Source organism: Aethina tumida, chromosome 5 (genome assembly GCF_024364675.1).
Source record: "Aethina tumida isolate Nest 87 chromosome 5, icAetTumi1.1, whole genome shotgun sequence".
NCBI classification, from domain to species: domain Eukaryota; kingdom Metazoa; phylum Arthropoda; class Insecta; order Coleoptera; family Nitidulidae; genus Aethina; species Aethina tumida.
Window position 1 is genome coordinate 3,119,855 of NC_065439.1, and position 20,542 is coordinate 3,140,396.

The 20,542-nt window shown below is 25.8% G+C and overlaps 2 protein-coding genes across 5 annotated transcripts; both read right to left on the reverse strand.

Annotated features, from left to right (window-relative positions):
* Positions 1-2,185: 2,185 nt before the first annotated feature.
* LOC109600680 (centromere protein S) lies at positions 2,186-3,076 on the reverse strand. The gene is made up of 4 exons (XM_020016856.2): positions 2,846-3,076; positions 2,499-2,656; positions 2,375-2,441; positions 2,186-2,323 (listed from the first exon to the last, which is right to left on the reverse strand). The coding sequence occupies exons 1-4, from the start codon at positions 2,858-2,860 to the stop codon at positions 2,222-2,224; spliced, it is 342 nt and encodes a 113-aa protein (XP_019872415.1). The 5' UTR covers positions 2,861-3,076; the 3' UTR covers positions 2,186-2,221.
* Positions 3,077-3,566: 490 nt separating this feature from the next.
* On the reverse strand, positions 3,567-16,864 carry LOC109600679 (transcription factor HES-1). 4 transcript variants are annotated; one of them, XM_049967836.1, is made up of 4 exons: positions 16,614-16,864; positions 9,007-9,210; positions 4,821-5,306; positions 3,567-4,757 (listed from the first exon to the last, which is right to left on the reverse strand). In XM_049967836.1, the coding sequence occupies exons 3-4, from the start codon at positions 4,998-5,000 to the stop codon at positions 3,711-3,713; spliced, it is 1,227 nt and encodes a 408-aa protein (XP_049823793.1). In that variant the 5' UTR covers positions 5,001-5,306; positions 9,007-9,210; positions 16,614-16,864; the 3' UTR covers positions 3,567-3,710. The 4 variants fall into 4 exon arrangements, with proteins under 4 accessions (XP_049823793.1, XP_049823794.1, XP_019872413.2 ...); XM_049967837.1 differs by having other exon boundaries at positions 16,610-16,864; XM_020016854.2 differs by lacking the exon at positions 9,007-9,210.
* Positions 16,865-20,542: the final 3,678 nt, after the last annotated feature.

Genomic DNA, 20,542 nt, shown 5'->3' on the forward strand with positions numbered 1-20,542 from the left:
TTTTCTTTATATAGAGTTCTAAAAATTCAAAAATTTGATAATTGATCAGACAATTATCAAAAATTGATAATTAGCAGGATTATTTTCAAATTTTTACATTTAATTCAACTCTTATGTATATTTTAAAGAAGTCTTGAATAATTAAAGAAGATATAACACAGAAAATTGTTTAAATAATTAATGAGGTACTCTTAACACTTTCTTATTTTCTTTGTATAGAGTTCTAAAAATTCCAAAATTTGATAATTGATCAGATAATTATCAAAAATTGATAATTAGCAGGATTATTTTCAAATTTTTACATTTAATTCAACTCTTATGTATACGTTAAAGAAGTCTTGTATAATTAAAGAAGATATAACACAGAAAATTGTTTAAATAATTAACGAGGTACTCTTAACAATTTTAAATTAAATGTAATATTGATCGATGATAATTTATGTACAATAAATTGAATAAACATTTTAAAAGAAGAGAGATTTTATTATTTTCTTTTGTATGGAGTTCTAAAAATTCCAAAATTTGATAATTGATCAGATAATTGTCAAAAATTGATAATTAGCAGGATTATTTTCGTTTTTTTTTCTACATTTAAAACAACTCTTATGTTTATTTTAAAGAAATCTTGAATAATTAAAGAAGATATAAACAAAAAAAACTGTTTAAATAATTAACGAGGTACACTTAACAATTTTAAATTAAATGTAATCTTGATCGATGATAATTTATGCACAATAAATTGAATAAACATTTAAAAAAAGTGAGATTTTATTATTTCTTTTGTACAGAGTTCTAAAAATTCCAAAATTTGATAAATGATTAGATAATTATCAGGATTATCTCATTTTTTAATTTATGATTATATATATTTATATGATATTCATATAAAATAGTGTTAAAGTGGTTTCACCTTGGCCTAGTGGCCAAAATGGCTTCAATAATCTCAATGAATTGAGGTTTAAACTGTTTCCTCTCACCCTCAGTTCCCCAAACCTGTCCTCCAAAACTTGAAAGAAACTCGTTGGTGTCAAATTTGCCAACAATGAAGAGGAGAAATAATTAGTTAGTTACTTTAAAACATCAACACCATTAATATAGTACGTCTTTTTGTAGGAAGTAGGCTGTTCACTTTTAATTCTTTCCTGCAACATCACCTATGTTGAGACTGGTGCGAATTAATCAGAAATTCTCTGACCCACACCCCACCACATATTTATAAGAGCGCCCGTTAATATAAATGCAAATCGTAAAGTTACGAAGTGGAAGCTTTCCCCGCAAATAATTATGTAATTAAGTGCCGGATAGTTACCGGTGATTTCGAAATTTCGACGTGGATGTGTGCCGCAGCCGCCGTTGCCGCCGCCGCCGCCGCCGCCGCCGTCGCGGTAATGTAATTCATTTAAAACGGCAGTTCATTATTCTAATTTTATTAGTAGCTTGTCTTGTGTGTGTTTCTGTGTATTACGGGGGCGCCGGGCGAGGGCTTTGTCGGGCTGCATCGCGTATTCGCCCAAATTGGATGAATCCAATTTGGGACGGCGTCGGATTAGCAGTTTCGCCGAGTCCAGAAAATTAATACGAGTGAAATGACGGAAATAGTTGAGCGTGTATCGGGAAATTAATAAATCAAATTCCACACTTACGTACGTACGTTGAGCGACGATGTGTGACGCATAAGTAATTAGATTTCTGCTAATATGAAAAAAGGATGCCATTTCATAGAGAAAAAGCGGAGTTTGCTAATTGCATTACGTCATTCATAATTTTGTCTTAACTATTTGTACTATTTTCAATTGATAAGTCTTTGAATTTTAGTTAATTATTCAAATTTTTATATGTAATTATTCTAGACTTCTTTAAAATAAACATAAGAGTTGTTTTAAATGTAAAAAATTGAAAATAATCCTGCTAATTATCAAAAATTGATGAACTCTTCTTCTAAAATGTTTATTCAATTTATTGTACATAAATTATAATCAATCAAGATTACATTTAATTGAAAATTATCTATTATTTGTCCACGATTATACAATGTTTAAAGAAAAGTACAGTCTCCTCCATAAATACAAGGACAGATAAATTACAGTTTTCTGTGAAATAATATCAGGGATTCCCATAATAAATAAAATACACTTTAACGTTGGTTAAATAAATAATTCATAGGAGTAAAATAAAGTACAAAATATAGAAATGAGCAATTATTTATTATAAAATTAACAAATCACATCTTACGTTTCCTTTTAGGAGGCGCAGCAGCCGACGTGGCAGCTTCGGCAGGTTTATTAGCAGCAATAACCTGCACTTTGGCGTCCACCATCTCCTTCTGAAAGTCCAACATTAATTTTCCACGTACTGAACCGCAATTAAGTCTTACCAACGAATCGTTCCGTCTCACCAACAATTTAACGTCGTCCGTATTGATGGTGGACCTTTTGGCGTGCCTTAAAATAATCGAAACGCTAAAGAAAACAAATTATAATTACGTCGTGTGTAATTACTTTTGAAATGCCTCCAAGTCGAAACCCATTAACTGAATTTGCTTGTATGTTAATTCTGCTATTAAATCCTGGGCGTCTTGTGTGTATTCCATATTAAATTTTGACCCAGCTTCCTTGCATATTTTCCGGGCAGTATTGTAAATTACGTGCTTAGTTTTCTAAAATTGTTTGGGAAAAGTTTGTATCAGTGGGCGCCATCTTACGTTAGAGTCATTGAACTACATTAATAGTGATCTTTTAGGACACGGTTTGGCGCCATTCTCGTCAACCTTAATATTGTTTTTATTGTAATTTACATGATTAAAATCACTTTGGCAATCAATAAAACAACGTAAATTAACACGTACCTGTTCAGAAGACATTTTGATATTCGCAATAATGGCTATCGACAGCTTTGAGGTTATTAGTTTGTTGTTTTGTTCGTTAGAACAATATAATTAAGAATATTTATTGTTCCTTGTACACACCTGTATCAGATTATCACGTAAGTCACAATATTTTCTTCCGTTACTGAGTTAAATAAATTATTATTGCAGATTTTGGTTTGTTTAGCAATGTAAATAAACGCAGAACTTTGTTTGTGTATTGGGCGACATCTATGAGAAAATAGCTAAAACTAATTACGAGAGAAAAGGAGGTAAGAAAGTTTTTTTACCACGTCCTTACAGTTTATCACATTTACGATAGAGGGCTTCGTAAGCGTGTGAAAACCAAATATTTTTAAACAAGGAATGTTTAATTGAACAATATAAATGTTTATAAAGTAACAAAATTCTATAAACATAAACATATTATGGACAAAGTGTGGGTACAGTTTTATATTCAAGTCAGTAGGAAAAAATTATCTTAAATTATTATTTAATAAGTAAAAAATAAAATAAAAATATTTTTTATAATTATAAAAAAATTATAATGATGGTATATAATATTTGACATAAATAAAAAAAGTTATGGTTGTAAGTAAAAACTTTTTAAAATATAAAATAGTTTCAATTTAATGATTTAGATCATTCAATTTTAATAATTAATAGAAATAATATATATCAGTAATAAATAAAGACACATTAATCTGTTTTATAAAAAAGTATATTTTATTTCTCTGGTCATCCTTAAAACTAGCATCAGTCTTTACATCTACAGTCACAAACCCATTCAACGGCAAGCAAACATTAAAGCTCTAACTCAACAAAATCACAGAAGTTTCGATCGAAATCACCACGGCCGCCACATCGACTCGTTCGTCTCCAAGTCTCTGGGCGACGAGGGCGGCTCCGCATCGGAACCGGAGGGTTTGGCTTCAGTTTCCAGTTTAAGGATCTTGGCCGGTTGTCCAAGGGGAAAGTCGGCTATGGTGAGCAGGCTGTGCTCCCGCTTGAGGCCGCGCTGGAGGTTCTCCTCGTAGTGGGCCGAGTCCTCCTTCATCTGAGCTTGCTTGTACCGCTCCGATTGGTTCGTGATTATACACAAAGGCTCCGCTAGTTTCTTGGGGCTGTCGTGTCGTTTGTCGAAGCTCTTGTGGATGGGGTACTTCATGGTTTTGACTTCCGGTTTGACAAAACTATGATTTTCGCTGAAGGTGGAGGTGATTTGGGGGACCTGGTGGTCGCCGGTGTACTTATGCACCGGCCTGAAGCCTTGGGGTGACATGCTGCGTTGGTCCTCGTGGATGTGGATGGGGCTGATCGGGGGGCTTAAGGGTTTGGGAATTATCGTTTCTGAGGTGCTGGAGTGGGGAATCACTGCCGCAAACGCGCTGGGTCTGGTGTTGTTCTGAGTCGGCACCACCTGGGGGAAGTATGGTAAGTTGCTGGTGTTGGGGACGATTAGGGCGACTTCTCCACTGGGCAATCGACTGGGAATTAGCTGTATGCCTTGTGGTATCTGAATATGGGGGTTATTGTTCTGATCTCCCGTATTTACTGACTCATTAATCTTTTGAGTGGAGAATATGTTGGTGTTGGTCAAGAATGGTAAACTGTTGAAGCCGGGGAAGTTGAACTGGGCTACGTGTTCGATGCTGCTGATGCACTTTTGTAAATGGGAGGTTATTCTTTGTTTCATGGCATCGTCAACTCCATCTAAAGTGCTGATGTACCGGTCGATTTCTTTGGAGCATTCATTGAAGCCAGTCTTGAACTTTCTTAAGACACTTGGATCTGTAGCCATGGCCATGGCAAGGTGTTGACGTTGGGTGTTCTGCAAGTGTTTCACTGCCATTTCCAGAATGTCAGCCTTCTCCAGTTTGGAATGACGTGCTGGCTGTAATAAAAATTAGTTGTTAGCACACAAATTCGATTTCATTCAATCATTAGCAGTACTTACGTCTTTGTTCATGGCTTCCAGGATCAAAGTTTTGATTTCGTTGAGGCAGTGATTGATTCTGGCTCTGCGTCTCTTTTCCATTATGGGCTTGTGGGTTTTTCTTAGTTCAGCTTTTGACATGGTGGTTTGAGGCTCTTGCATTGATCTGGAGTATTCGAATTCGTCTTCACTGATGGGCATATTGATTGATTTAATCCAACTGAAGTAATCCTTAAAGGCACTTATCACTTAGTTAGTTAGTTAGTTAGTTAGTGGGTCACACACTGAAACGTTCACTGTGCTGGATGTTCACTGTTTGAGACACTGTTCCTGAATGATGAAATTATTCGAAAAACCACCAGTTATACATTCCGATGGATCGTGGGAATTATTTCAGGGTTCCCCCACCACCGAACGGCGGAGCGCCTTTTGGTCAAAGAGGGTGTCCCATGGCGGGCAAGTGGGGTGTTATGGTTCCAGCCGGGGCACCTGGGTCGCAAGACAGGCCTGAGGCACAATAAATTATTTTAATAAGATCAAAGATTTTAGGTACTGAGCAGACGACTGTAATACCATAATTGAGATGACTCTTCTATAAAAGTACACAGATTAGTTTTATTATCTGGTACATTTTTATGATGGGTTTTAGGTGAATAATAACATTAACGATAATCTAAAATTAGTCAGTACAGTCATCAACCACGAACTAAGCCAGAAAACATACACATTGTTTTACTAAATGGGTTTGAAGTGGTGTCATGTGTGAGGCCTGGTTTTAGGCCTTTACGGTGGCTCGTCTCGCTGTGTGAAATAACTTCACACACTGACTCAAGCCCGCTCATATTTCCCACGAACCTTTAGGTGTACGAGCACCGGTTAGTTCCACTAATAGGCAGCTCTTTGTTTACATCGTTACACGGGTCACTGCGTTTAACTTGGAACTCAGTAGATTGGAGGAGCTGACTCTGGTTAATTGATTTCCAACCTCACAAAGGGGTAAAGGGCAAAGATTAATTAAACGATGTTCAAATCAAAAGATTGTTCCCTTTGTCTGTCACCTCATCTTAGGCTTGTGACTGGATTCAGTGACATCCATCCATTGATGTCACGATGGTCCAGACGTGAAAGTTCCTCGGGCCCAATTCCCTCGAATATTGAGACATGGGAAATAACTGTTAATACGGTGCTCGCTGTCGTGTGGCCCACAAGCGGATATACAACAAAAGCTTCGGGTGGGAGAAGGACACGAAGAAAAAAAGCTCCTCAATCGTCTGCCTCGGAACAAGTGTCTGATCGTTCGGATCGACAGAGATGAAAGACGTCTTTTAAAAGGGTCCGGGAACAAGTGTTGTGGGTGGATATTTGTACAAGATTAAAATGGTGGATTGTTAACCAATTTCCCTTTATGAGCTTTGTGAATGGTAAATAAAAAAATGCTTGAGGACCACTCGAATCGATGGGACGACAGTGTAAACATTCCGTGTGAATTACATTACTCATTTGCCTAATTGATTAATGTAATTAGAAGAACAACTTTTATGGTGGACGACTTTATTTTATTACCCTTTCGTTTTCCCTTTCAATAAAATGCAACCCTTAATATTCAATTTTGTACAATATTACCGAAGCGACAAAAGGCTCAGATGGGGTTGTAATAAACTTTAACTCTAAAGGGGTTTTATGTAATTTTAATAACTTTCAGCAACTTTCACTTTTCCAGTAAAATTTAAATTTGTTTGGCAACCCCCAAACTATTCAAATTAATAAAAAATTCCCTACACAGAAACATTTCAGTGGTCACAAGAATTCCTTTAATGTGCCAGTAGGTCGACACAGCCCAAAATTAAGGGCAGGCGTTTTTTGTGCCTTTACCGTTAGCAACCCTAATGAACGCCACGACAAGCGTCGACCTTGAAGTTTCGTTGCGGGTGATTAATTCTCCCTTATTTTTTATGGCCCGTCCTTTCACATATCATCGCAACAGGTGTATCGTGGTGTCCGTGGTAAATCAAATTTAACAATAGAGATAACTAAACCGCCCTCCTTAAACATTGTTATTAATTGCGTTTTTTTTTACGTCTCGATGGGTCGGTCGGAATAGTTTTGGTGGTGGATTTTACTTTCCCATGAATGGAAAGTGATACCTGATAGTGAAAACGTGGATAAAAAAAATGGACATATGTTGGGGCCATTAAATTTCTATTTCGAGAAAAGGTGGTTTTAGGGAATAAAAGTGGTAAAGGATTATTTTAGTTAACTTGGATTTTATAATGGTGAATGTCATAAAAATGGGCCATATCATCTGGAAACTTGTGTTAAATTTAAACATTTATATTAATTGAAATAAGCACAAAAGTAAAGGGACAAAGCATCATTTATGTTTTACCTGTTTGTTGATTTTTATATTTAATGTATAATATTAAAAAATAAATTAATTTGTAATTTTTTGAATAGAAACAGTAAATAAATATTGTATACAAATGTTGTTTTAAGATTTAACGCAACTTTAAATTAATTATTAATTTAAATGACTTAAATGACATCTTCAATATTTCAGAATATTCAGATATCAAATTAATTTTATAAAAAATTATGTTTAGAACTTTGAAATAATTACTAATTAAAATGACTTAATTCACTTATCTTCAAAATTTTACAATATTCTACATTTTTTATATCCATTTAATTTTATATATGAATTTTGTAGAGAAATATGTTCAAAATTTTGAAATAACTATTAATTTAAATGACTTAAATGATTTATCTTCAAGATTTTAGAATATTTCACATATTTAATATAAAATTAATTTTATATAAAGATTTTATAAAAAATTATGTTTAGAATTTTGAAATAATTATTAATTAAAAAGGCTTAATTGACTTATATTCAAAATTTTACAATATTCTACATTTTTTATATCCATTTAATTTTATATGTGGATTTTTTAGAGAAATATGTTCAAAATTTCGAAATAATTATTAATTTAAATGACTTAAATGAGTTATCTTCAATATTTTAGAATATTCCACATATTTGATATCAAATTAATTGTATATAAAGATTTTATAAAAAATTATGTTTAGAATTTTGAAATAATTATTAATTAAAAAGGCTTAATTGACTTATATTCAAAATTTTACAATATTCTACATCTTTGACATCCATTTAATTTTATATACAGATTTTGTAGAGAATTTTGTTCAAAATTTTGAAATAACTAAAATGACTTATCTCAATATTTTAGAATATTTCACATTTTTGATATACAATTAATTTTATACAGAGAAATATTTATATTTTTTTAATAATGTAATATTATAAATATTTTTTTTTTCTTAGAATTTTACTATTTCTACTGTTAAAAATATATGTCAAAATATATATATATTTGGTAAATTTATAATTATTTTAAAATTGTCTGGAATGCACCCTCGAAAATTCTTTGAGAAATATGTCAGTAATTATTTTTTGTGTGTGTGTCAATATTCGTAAAAATCTCCTTTTTATGGCACAATACCGTGAAATGCGTCGGACAACCATCCCTAATAAACGTTCCTCGCCGGGGTGGTCTTCGAAAATTGTGCCGATAAAATCTCAAGACAAATCAGTGACAACCAATAATCCCTCTAATTATATTGGTCCATTACGTCCCATTTGGACTTATCTCCGATCTAAGGGCAGAGAACTTTCAAAAATTTGCGAGGGAAATGTTTGAAACCAAGTAAAGATATCGAATCACCAATCCTTCAGTTGCGATAATTATGGTGGTATGTTTTTTTCTTTTTTTAAATACCTGTTCCTTAAAACGGCATATAATTTCGATGCGGTATATCACCGTGAGAATTTGTACGTTTCAAACACGTTTCGCTCGTACGACTGCCAAAGGTGCTCATACACCAGAACGATCAGTGAGTGAGTAACATCGGGGCTGTAAATGAGAGGGGTGATATTCACGTAATGTAAATTTAAATGCTTGTTTTCTAACATTTAAACATAAGGTGCTAAGTGGCTGTTTAATTATCTTATGATCTTTGAATTAATAAAATTTAATTTATAATGTAGGAGAGTTCAATGAAAGCTCAGTAAAGAAACCTGAAACACTGATTTACTCGTTTTATTGTCCAAATAATTGAAATCCCAATATATTATAAGGTGTACATAACAAAAAGTAAATGAAATGTTCACGTTCAAGTTGTGTTGACATACCGAGTTAATAACACAGTCCTCCGATGATGCGTGGGAATGTTTCGTGGTTAAACAAGTACCAGTCCTTGAGCCTAGATGGGTATTGAAAAAGCTTCAGTATGGTAGATTACGCACATTCTTACGACCTTGATCTATATTGTGTGTGTGGCCGAGATCTGAATCTAGGTTAAAGGATGATCTTATTTTTTGTAAGAAAAACGAAAACTGTAAAAAACAGAAATGTTGACATATTTTTAAATTAACTGAACTGGAAAAAAGAGGATAAAAATGAAAAAAAAAAATATTTTTTAGAAGACATTTAAAAAAAAAACGAGTCTTTCCTTCAATAATTTTTCATTATTTTTTATTTTATAAACCAATTTCATAGACAAAAACTTCATATTTCTTATATCCAGTTAATTTTATAAACTCACTTTACACAGATGAAGTATAAAGTCAAAATAACTACTTTTTCATTTAGATAATTTTGATAAAATAAGTCATTTAAATTAATTGGATATCAAAAATGTGTAAAATAAGTGACTTAAGTCATATAAATTAGTGGTTATTTCAAAATTCTGAACACATTTCTCTACAAAATCTGTATATAAACTTAACTGGATATCAAAAATATGAAATAATCTAAAATTTTGAAAATAAATCATTTAAGTCATTTAAATTAATTGGATATCAAAAGTGTGTAAAATAAGTGACTTAAGTCATTTAAATTAGTGGTTATTTCAAAATTCTGAACATTTTTCTCTACAAAATCTGTATATAAAATTAATTGAATATCAAAAATGTGTAATATTCTAAAATTTTGAAAATAAGTCTTTTAAATTAATAATTAGATAAGTCATTTAAAATTTTTATAATTTATAACCTATTTATTAAATTATTTAAGAAATAATAAATTTATCACTTAAAACATTTAAATTCTTTATTTAATGGTAAAGTTAAGAAAAATTTAAGCATCAAGTAAAAAAAAATTACAAGTGATAATTTGGCAACAAATGCTGTGTAAAATTAAGAACGCATCAAGGAAAACGACAATTACAGAAAATATGTCAGATATAAAATCAGACTTTTATATCCAATTAATTTTACACAGATTTTGTAGAGAATTTTATTCAGAATTTTAAAATAACTATTAATTTAATAATTTTATATTATTTTTTAATTTATAAACCAATTTCATAGACAAAAACTTCATATTTCTTATATCCAGTTAATTTTATAAACTCCCTTTACACGGATGAAGTATAAAGTCAAAATAACTACTTTTTCATTTAGATAATTTTGATAAAATAAGTCATATAAGTCATTTAAATTAATTGGATATCAATAATGTGTAAAATAAGTGACTTAAGTCGTATAAATTAGTGGTTATTTCAAAATTCTGAACATATTTCTCTACAAAATCTGTTTATAAAATTAATTGGATATCAAAAATATGAAATATTCTAAAATTTTGAAAATAAGTCATTTAAATTAATAATTAGATAAGTCATATAAAATTTTTATAATTTATAACCTATTTATTAAATTATTTAAGAAATAATAAATTTATCACTTAAAACATTTAAATTCTTTATTTAATGGTAAAGTTAAGAAAAATTTAAGCATCAAGTAAAAAAAAAATTACAAGTGATAATTTGGCAACAAATGCTGTGTAAAATTAAGAACGCATCAAGGAAAACGACAATTACAGAAAATATTTCAGATATAAAATCAGACTTTTATATCCAATTAATTTTACAAAGATTTTGTAGAGAATTTTATTCGGAATTTTAAAATAACTATTAATTTAATAATTTTATATTATTTTTTAATTTATAAACCAATTTCATAGACAAAAACTTCATATTTCTTATATCCAGTTAATTTTATAAACTCACTTTACACGGATGAAGTATAAAGTCAAAATAACTACTTTTTCATTTAGATAATTTTGATAAAATAAGTCATATAAGTCATTTAAATTAATTGGATATCAATAATGTGTAAAGTAAGTGACTTAAGTTATATAAATTAGTGGTTATTTCAAAATTCTGAACATATTTCTCTACAAAATCTGTATATAAAATTAATTGGATATCAAAAATATGAAATATTCTAAAATTTTGAAAATAAGTCATTTAAGTCATTTAAATTAACAGTTATTTCAAAGTCCTGAACATATTTCTCTACAAAATTTGTATATAAAGTTAATTGAATATCAAAAATGTGTAATATTCTAAAATTTTGAAAATAAGTCATTTAAATTAATAATTAGATAAGTCATATAAAATTTTTATAATTTATAACCTATTTATTAAACTATTTAAGAAATAATAAATTTATCACTTAAAACATTTAAATTCTTTATTTAATGGTAAAGTTAAGAAAAATTTAAGCATCAAGTAAAAAAAAATTACAAGTGATAATTTGGCAACAAATGCTGTGTAAAATTAAGAACCCATCAAGGAAAACGACAATTACAGAAAATATGTCAGATATAAAATCAGACTTTTATATCCAATTAATTTTACACAGATTTTGTAGAGAATTTTATTCAGAATTTTAAAATAACTATTAATTTAATAATTTTATATTATTTTTTAATTTATAAACCAATTTCATAGACAAAAACTTCATATTTCTTATATCCAGTTAATTTTATAAACTCACTTTACACGGATGAAGTATAAAGTCAAAATAACTACTTTTTCATTTAGATAATTTTGATAAAATAAGTCATATAAGTCATTTAAATTAATTGGATATCAATAATGTGTAAAATAAGTGACTTAAGTTATATAAATTAGTGGTTATTTCAAAATTCTGAACATATTTCTCTACAAAATCTGTATATAAAATTAATTGGATATCAAAAATATGAAATATTCTAAAATTTTGAAAATAAGTCATTTAAGTCATTTAAATTAACAGTTATTTTAAAGTTCTGAACATATTTCTCTACAAAATTTGTATATAAAGTTAATTGAATATCAAAAATGTGTAATATTCTAAAATTTTGAAAATAAGTTATTTAAATTAATAATTAGATAATTCATTTAAAATTTTTAAATTTTATAACCTATTTATTAAGAAATAATCAATTTATCACTTAAAACATTTAAATTCTTTATTTAATGGTAAAGTTAAGAAAAATTTAAGCATCAAGTAAAAAAAATTACAAGTGATAATTTGGCAACAAATGCTGTGTAAAATTAAGAACGCATCAAGGAAAACGACAATTACAGAAAATATTTCAGATATAAAATCAGACTTTTATATCCAATTAATTTTACACAGATTTTGTAGAGAATTTTATTCAGAATTTTAAAATAACTATTAATTTAATAATTTTATATTATTTTTTAATTTATAAACCAATTTCATAGACAAAAACTTCATATTTCTTATATCCAGTTAATTTTGTAAACTCACTTTACACGGATGAAGTATAAAGCCAAAATAACTACTTTTTCATTTAGATAATTTTGATAAAATAAGTCATATAAGTCATTTAAATTAATTGGATATCAATAATGTGTAAAATAAGTGACTTAAGTTATATAAATTAGTGGTTATTTCAAAATTCTGAACATATTTCTCTACAAAATCTGTATATAAAATTAATTGGATATCAAAAATATGAAATATTCTAAAATTTTGAAAATAAGTCATTTAAGTCATTTAAATTAACAGTTATTTCAAAGTTCTGAACATATTTCTCTACAAAATTTGTATATAAAGTTAATTGAATATCAAAAATGTGTAATATTCTAAAATTTTGAAAATAAGTCATTTAAATTAATAATTAGATAAGTCATATAAAATTTTTATAATTTATAACCTATTTATTAAATTATTTAAGAAATAATCAATTTATCACTTAAAACATTTAAATTCTTTATTTAATGGTAAAGTTAAGAAAAATTTAAGCATCAAGTAAAAAAAAATTATAAGTGATAATTTGGCAACAAATACTGTGTAAAATTAAGAATGCATCAAGGAAAACGACAATTACAGAAAATATTTCAGATATAAAATCAGACTTTTATATCCAATTAATTTTACAAAGATTTTGTAGAGAATTTTATTCAGAATTTTAAAATAACTATTAATTTAATCATTTTATATTATTTTTTAATTTATAAACCAATTTCATAGACAAAAACTTCATATTTCTTATATCCAGTTAATTTTATAAACTCACTTTACACGGATGAAGTATAAAGTCAAAATAACTACTTTCTCATTTAGATAATTTTGATAAAATAAGTCATATAAGTCATTTAAATTAATTGGATATCAATAATGTGTAAAATAAGTGACTTAAGTTATATAAATTAGTGGTTATTTCAAAATTCTGAACATATTTCTCTACAAAATCTGTATATAAAATTAATTGGATATCAAAAATATGAAATATTCTAAAATTTTGAAAATAAGTCATTTAAGTCATTTAAATTAACAGTTATTTCAAAGTTCTGAACATATTTCTCTACAAAATTTGTATATAAAGTTAATTGAATATCAAAAATGTGTAATATTCTAAAATTTTGAAAATAAGTCATTTAAATTAATAATTAGATAAGTCATATAAAATTTTTATAATTTATAACCTATTTATTAAATTATTTAAGAAACAATCAATTTATCACTTAAAACATTTAAATTCTTTATTTAATGGTAAAGTTAAGAAAAATTTAAGCATCAAGTAAAAAAAAATTATAAGTGATAATTTGGCAACAAATGCTGTGTAAAATTAAGAACGCATCAAGGAAAACGACAATTACAGAAAATATTTGGCCCCGGTCATTTTTCGGCCATCGTAAAAAACTATGAAATAACCTCTTTGGCCGAACTCGTTTTTTCAACATCCTTTCCCAGGTAGAAACCACCTCCAGGCCACACGACACGAATCATTTTTTTTCCTACGAATTGTCCCCATAAACGATTTTATTGGACTGTGCCGAAAGTTTGCCGTCATGATCACTCTCTTGATGAAATTTATTCGTTTATGATGTACGTCCATTTAAAACTGTCATAAACACATTTAGATATTTGTGGCAGACTATTAGTAATAATCCGTGACAAATTAAAATTGTTAAAGTGTTTCCCCAACTATGAGCCAGTTTTTTTTTTAATTCTATCAAAGGACTAATAATCCTGTAATTAAGAGAAAATCTGTGGGCCACAAAAGGCGAAAAGGCAAATTAAAAGAAAGACCGCCAGGTAATTATCAAAGGCCTCAGTCGTACGCTCTTTTGTCGAGAAATAATTCCCATGGCGGCTTAGCCTTTGAAAGGGGATGCAAAATTCACTATTCTTTCTCTGGAAAAAGCAAGTCAGATTGTGTAATGAAATTGTTTTGGAAAATATTAAGTTTCGGGGGTTCCAAAGAAAGAATTACTATTATTAACAGCTAAAATATTTATTATTATGTTTCTTATCTAACTTTTAGAAACTTGGTAACTTAAGTCATTGTAAATAGTTAAAATTAAATAGCAAAAGAGACTGATTTTGAACTTTTTAAATTAAATAAGAATTGTGTTCATAATTTTGAAATAACTTTTAATTTAAAAGACTTAGATGAATTTTTTTTAATATTTTAGAATATTCCAGACTTTTATATCCAATTAATTTTACACAGATTTTGTAGAGAATTTTATTCAGAATTTTGAAATAACTATTAATTTAAATCACTTATCTTCAAAATTCTAAATTTTAAATGTCTTAAATGACTTATTTTCAATATTTTAGAATATTCTACATTTTTGACTTTCTATTAATTTTATATACAGATTTTGTGGTGAATTTTCAGAATTCTAAAATATCTATTAATTTAAATGATTTAATTGACTTATATTCAAAATTTTAGAAGATTCCATACTTTTGATTTCAATTAATTTTATATACAGATTTTATAAAGAATTTTGTTCAGAAATTTGAAATAATTCTTATTTTAAACGACTTATCTTCAAAATTTTAAATAATTTAAGTGATTTTTTTCAAAATTTTAGGATAATCTAATTTTCTGATATTTAATTAAATTTATATATAGATTTTGTTGATAATTTTGTTCAGAATCTTGAACTAACTATTAATTTAAATGACTTCAATAACTTATTTTCAAAATTTTAGAATATTACACATTTTTTATATCCAATTAACTTTATACACAGATTTTGTAGAAAAATATGTTCATAATTTTGAAATAACACTAATTTAAATGACTTAAATGACTTATTTCCAAAATTTTAGAATATTACACATTTTTGATATGATTTTGTAGAGAAATATGATCAGAATTTTGAAATAAGTGTTAATTTAAATGACTTAAATGGCTTATTTTCAAAATTTTAGAATATTACACATTTTTTATATCCAATTAACTTTATATATTGATTTTGTAGAGAAATATGTTCAGAATTTTGAAATAACTGTTAATTTAAATGACATAAATGACTTATTTCCAAAATTTTAGAATATTACACATTTTTTATATCCATTTAACTTTATATACTGATTTTGTAGAGAAATATCTTCAAAATTTTGAAATAACTGTTAATTTAAATGACATAAATGACTTATTTTCAAAATTTTAGAATGTTACACATTTTTTATATCCAATTAACTTTATATATTGATTTTGTAGAGAAATATATTCAGAATTTTGAAATAACTGTTAATTTAAATGACATAAATGACTTATTTCCAAAATTTTAGAATATTACACATTTTTGATATCCAATTAACTTTACATAAAGATTTTGTAGAGAAATATGATCAGAATTTTGACATAACTGTTAATTTAAATGACTTATTTTCAAAATTTTGAAATATTTCACATTTTTGATATCCAATTATATGTATGTACAGATTTTGTAGAAAAATATGTTCAGAATTTTGAAATAAGTGTTAATTTAAATGACTTAAATGACTTATTTTAAAAATTTTAGAATATTACACATTTTCTATATCCAATTAACTTTATACACAGATTTTATAGAGAAATATGATCAGAATTTTGATATAACTGTTAATATAAATTACTTAAATGTTAAAAAATTAAGGATATTCCACAATTTTTATATCTATTTAATTTTATAATCAGATTTGGTAGATTTTGTTCAGAAATTTGAATTAACTAATAATTTAAATGACCTTCAAAAATTTAAATTGTACAGATTTTGGAATCAAAACAAATTTATATATACAGTAGTGGCCATAATTATGGGAACTTATTAAAGTGTATTAAAATGTGAGCTGTACTACTTGAATTGGACTCCAGCATACACAATGTTTATTGTTTTTGCTACACAAGTTTTTACTTTACATATTTTTATGCCCAAATAAACATATGTTTAAAAATTGTTAAAGATTTCAGATATAACTAAAATTGAACTGGAATATTAACTGTGAAACAAATATTGTTATTTATTACGTGTACAGTAACCAGATGTTGTTTAATAAAACCCAAACGAATAAATTAGCGTTGGCTCACTTCATCGTGTGACTTCCTCGTGTCGCCACAAAGACGAAATCACTGACCCCACACGATTTTTTCCTCAAGATGTCGAACCGTAAGCCCAGACATATGCACAAATACGTTATAAACAATTATACGTACGAACCCCACGTCAGGAACAATGGACGACGGTAACACCGGTCCCGTGTACTCCCCTATCTACGGCAGTGAAGGCATTCGAGCCCCCCGTATGTGAACGCGTGTGGAAGTGTGTGTGTGTGTGACAGTACGGATCGGAAGTTCTCAGGATCCGTGGAGCTACAGGTGTATAATCGTTTCCCCTCCTGGCACTGGGTAAATCGTCTTGTCGGTGACGCCGCTCACTGTGTCACTCGATCGGTTTGTTTAGGGTTGGAACAAAGGGATCTACGTATTTTAAAATATCATGTAATGTAAATGCAAATAGTACGTTACGTAAAGTAATTATGTTTAATTTATATATTTATTATTAATATTATAATAATTTATAACAATATAACAATAATATAACAAGTTTAAGCTTTACAATATTATATAATTTTCACAGTTTTGATAAAAGCTTTGGCGTCTTTTTTATATTATCTTGATTTTCAAACTATAAATTAATATAACATTCATAAAAATTAAAATGTTCTTATAATATTCAGCTCACTGAATATTATTATTAATATGACATTAAATTTATATTTTTACCTATTTTTTAAATTAAAATTTAATTGAAAATTTAAGTAACAAAATAAATAAGTAAAACTATACTGAGTCATATAATTTTTTGTTAACTTTATAATATTTTACAATAATATATAATTTCAAAAGTTTTGAAACTTCATTTTTATAAGTTTTCAAATAGAATATTTAGATAATTTTATACTCATTTTTTATAATTTAATTTTTAATTAATTTATATAAATAATTTTATTTTCAATTTATTAATAAATTATTAATAAAATGTTATAAAAATATAAAATATCAACAAAAAGCAGATAAAATTGAGTTTGTAAAATGAAATTGAATATTTTTATATTATTTTCATTTTCTGAATTAGAATTAGTATAATATTTATAAAAATTAAAATTTTCTTTAATATACAGCTGACTGGACATTAATAATAATTCAACGTTAGTTAGATTATTTAACAATTAAATATTTTCACTCATTTTATAAATTGAAATTTAATTACAAATTTAAGTAACAAAATAAATAATAAAAACATTACTGACTCAAATATATTTTTATTATTAAAATAATATTATTATCACAAAATTTTTGACATTTTTGTTAATATTACAATATTTTGCAGTAATATATCATTTCAAAAGTTTTGATAAAAGCTTTGGCATCTTAAACTTCACTTGTAAAAGTTTTCAAATAGAATATTTAGATAATTTTATACTCATTTCTTTTTAATTTAATTTTTAATTAATTTATATAAATAATTTTATTTTCAATTTATCAATAAATTATTAATAAAATGTTATAAAAATATAAAATATCAAAAAAAAGCATATAAAATTGAGTTTATAAAATGAAATGGAATATTTTTATATTATCTTCATTTTCTGAATTTGAATTAGTATAATATTTATAAAATTAAAATTTTCTTTAATATACAGCTGACTGGATATTAATCATTATTCAACATTAGTTAGTTTATTTAGTAATTAAATATTTTCACTCATTTTTTAAATTGAAATTTAATTGAAAATTTAAGTAACAAAATAAATAATTAAAATTTTACTGAGTCAAATATATTTTTATTATTAAAATTATATTACTATCTCAAAATTTTTGACATTTTTGTTAATATTACAATATTTTGCAGTAATATATCATTTCAAAAGTTTTGATAAAAGCTTTGGCATCTTAAACTCCACTTCTAAAAGTTTTCAAATAGAATATTTAGATAATTTTATAGTCATTTTTTATAATTTAATTTTTAATTAATTTATATAAATAATTTTATTTTTAGTTTATTAATAAATTAATAATAAAATGTTAAAAAAATATAAAATATCAACAAAAAGCAGATAAAATTGAGTTTATAAAATGAAATGGAATATTTTTATATTATCTTCATTTTCTAAATTTGAATTAGTATAATATTTATAAAAATTAAAATTTTCTTTAATATACAGCTGACTGGACATTAATAATAATTCAACGTTAGTCAGATTATTTAACAATTAAATATTTTCACTCATTTTATAAATTGAAATTTAATTACAAATTTAACTAACACAATAAATAATAAAAACATTACTGACTCAAATATATTTTTATTATTAAAATAATATTATTATCTCAAAATTTTTGACATTTTTGTTAATATTACAATATTTTGCAGTAATATATCATTTCAAAAGTTTTGATAAAAGCTTTGGCATCTTAAACTTCACTTGTAAATGTTTTCAAATAGAATATTTAGATAATTTTATACTCATTTCTTTTTAATTTAATTTTTAATTAATTTATATAAATAATTTTATTTTCAATTTATTAATAAATTATTAATAAAATGTTATAAAAATATAAAATATCAACGAAAAGCAGATAAAATTGAGTTTATAAAATGAAATGGAATATTTTTATATTATCTTCATTTTCTGAATTTGAATTAGTATAATATTTATAAAAATTAAAATTTTCTTTAATATACAGCTGACTGGATATTAATCATTATTCAACATTAGTTAGTTTATTTAGTAATTAAATATTTTCACTCATTTTTTAAATTGAAATTTAATTGAAAATTTAAGTAACAAAATAAATAATTAAAATTTTACTGAGTCAAATATATTTTTATTATTAAAATTATATTACTATCTCAAAATTTTTGACATTTTTGTTAATATTACAATATTTTGCAGTAATATATCATTTCAAAAGTTTTCATAAAAGCTTTGGCATCTTAAACTTAACTTGTAAAAGTTTTCAAATGAAATATTTAGATAATTTCATACTCATTTTTTATAATTTAATTTTTAATTAATTTATAAATAATTTTACTTTTAATTTATGGATAAATTAATAATAAATATTAATAATAAAATGTTATAAAAATATAAAATATCAACAAAAAGTAGATAAAATTGAGTTTATAAAATGAAATGGAATATTTTTATATTATCTTCATTTTCTGAATTTGAATTAGTATAATATTCATAAAAATTAAAATTTTCTTTAATATACAGCTGACTGGACATTAATAATAATACAACATTAGTTAGATTATTTAACAATTAAATATTTTCACTCATTTTATAAATTGAAATTTAGTTGAAAATTTAAGTAACAAAATAAATAATTAAAACTTTACTAAGTCAAATATATTTTGATTATTAAAATAATAGTACTGTCTCAAAATTTTTGACATTTTTGTTAATATTACAATATTTTACAGTAATATATAATGTCAAAAATTTTGATAAAAGCTTTGGCATCTTAAACTTCATTTATAAAAGTTTTCAAACAGAATATTTAGATAATTTTATACTCATTTTTTAATTTATAAACAATTTTATTTTTAATTTATTGATATATCAACAAAAAGTAGATAAAATTGAATTTATAACATAAAATGTAATATTTTTGTATTAAAATTTTTAGAAATTAATATAATATTTATAAACATTAAAATTTTCTCTAAGTAGTAATACAAATAAAACATTAAATTTATGTTTTTAACCTATATTTAAACAGAAATTTAAAGGAAATCTTAAATAATAATGTAAATATTAAATATTTTACTAAGTGAAATACATCTTTATTATAAAATTAATATTACAGTCAAAAGTTTTGGATTTTTTTTAAATATTATAATAATTTATAACAAAATATAATATCAAATGTTTTGATAATAATTTTTGTTTCTTAAATGTCGTTAAATTTAACTAAAACTAAAGTGTCATATAAAATTATTTTACACTCCCTGCATTTTTTAATTTTTTGTTACTTTTATAATATATTGGAGTTGGGGCCGAAACATTAAAAAAAATTTACTTTTTTATATACTTTTATATTTTTATGCACGCTTTACTTTCTTACCTGGCGGGTCTT

Bases quoted from the DNA above. Each gene is read 5' to 3' on its own strand.
- LOC109600679 (XM_020016854.2), bottom strand. From the start codon at position 5,000: ATGCCCATCAGTGAAGACGAATTCGAATACTCCAGATCAATGCAAGAG. The intron at 4,758-4,820 runs GTAAGTACTGCT...TTTTTATTACAG, and splicing joins TGGAAGCCATGAACAAAGAC to CCAGCACGTCATTCCAAACT.
- LOC109600680 (XM_020016856.2), bottom strand. The intron at 2,442-2,498 runs GTAATTACACAC...GATTATTTTAAG, and splicing joins GACTTGGAGGCATTTCAAAA to GCACGCCAAAAGGTCCACCA. The intron at 2,324-2,374 runs GTAAGACTTAAT...TTGGACTTTCAG, and splicing joins TGAGACGGAACGATTCGTTG to AAGGAGATGGTGGACGCCAA.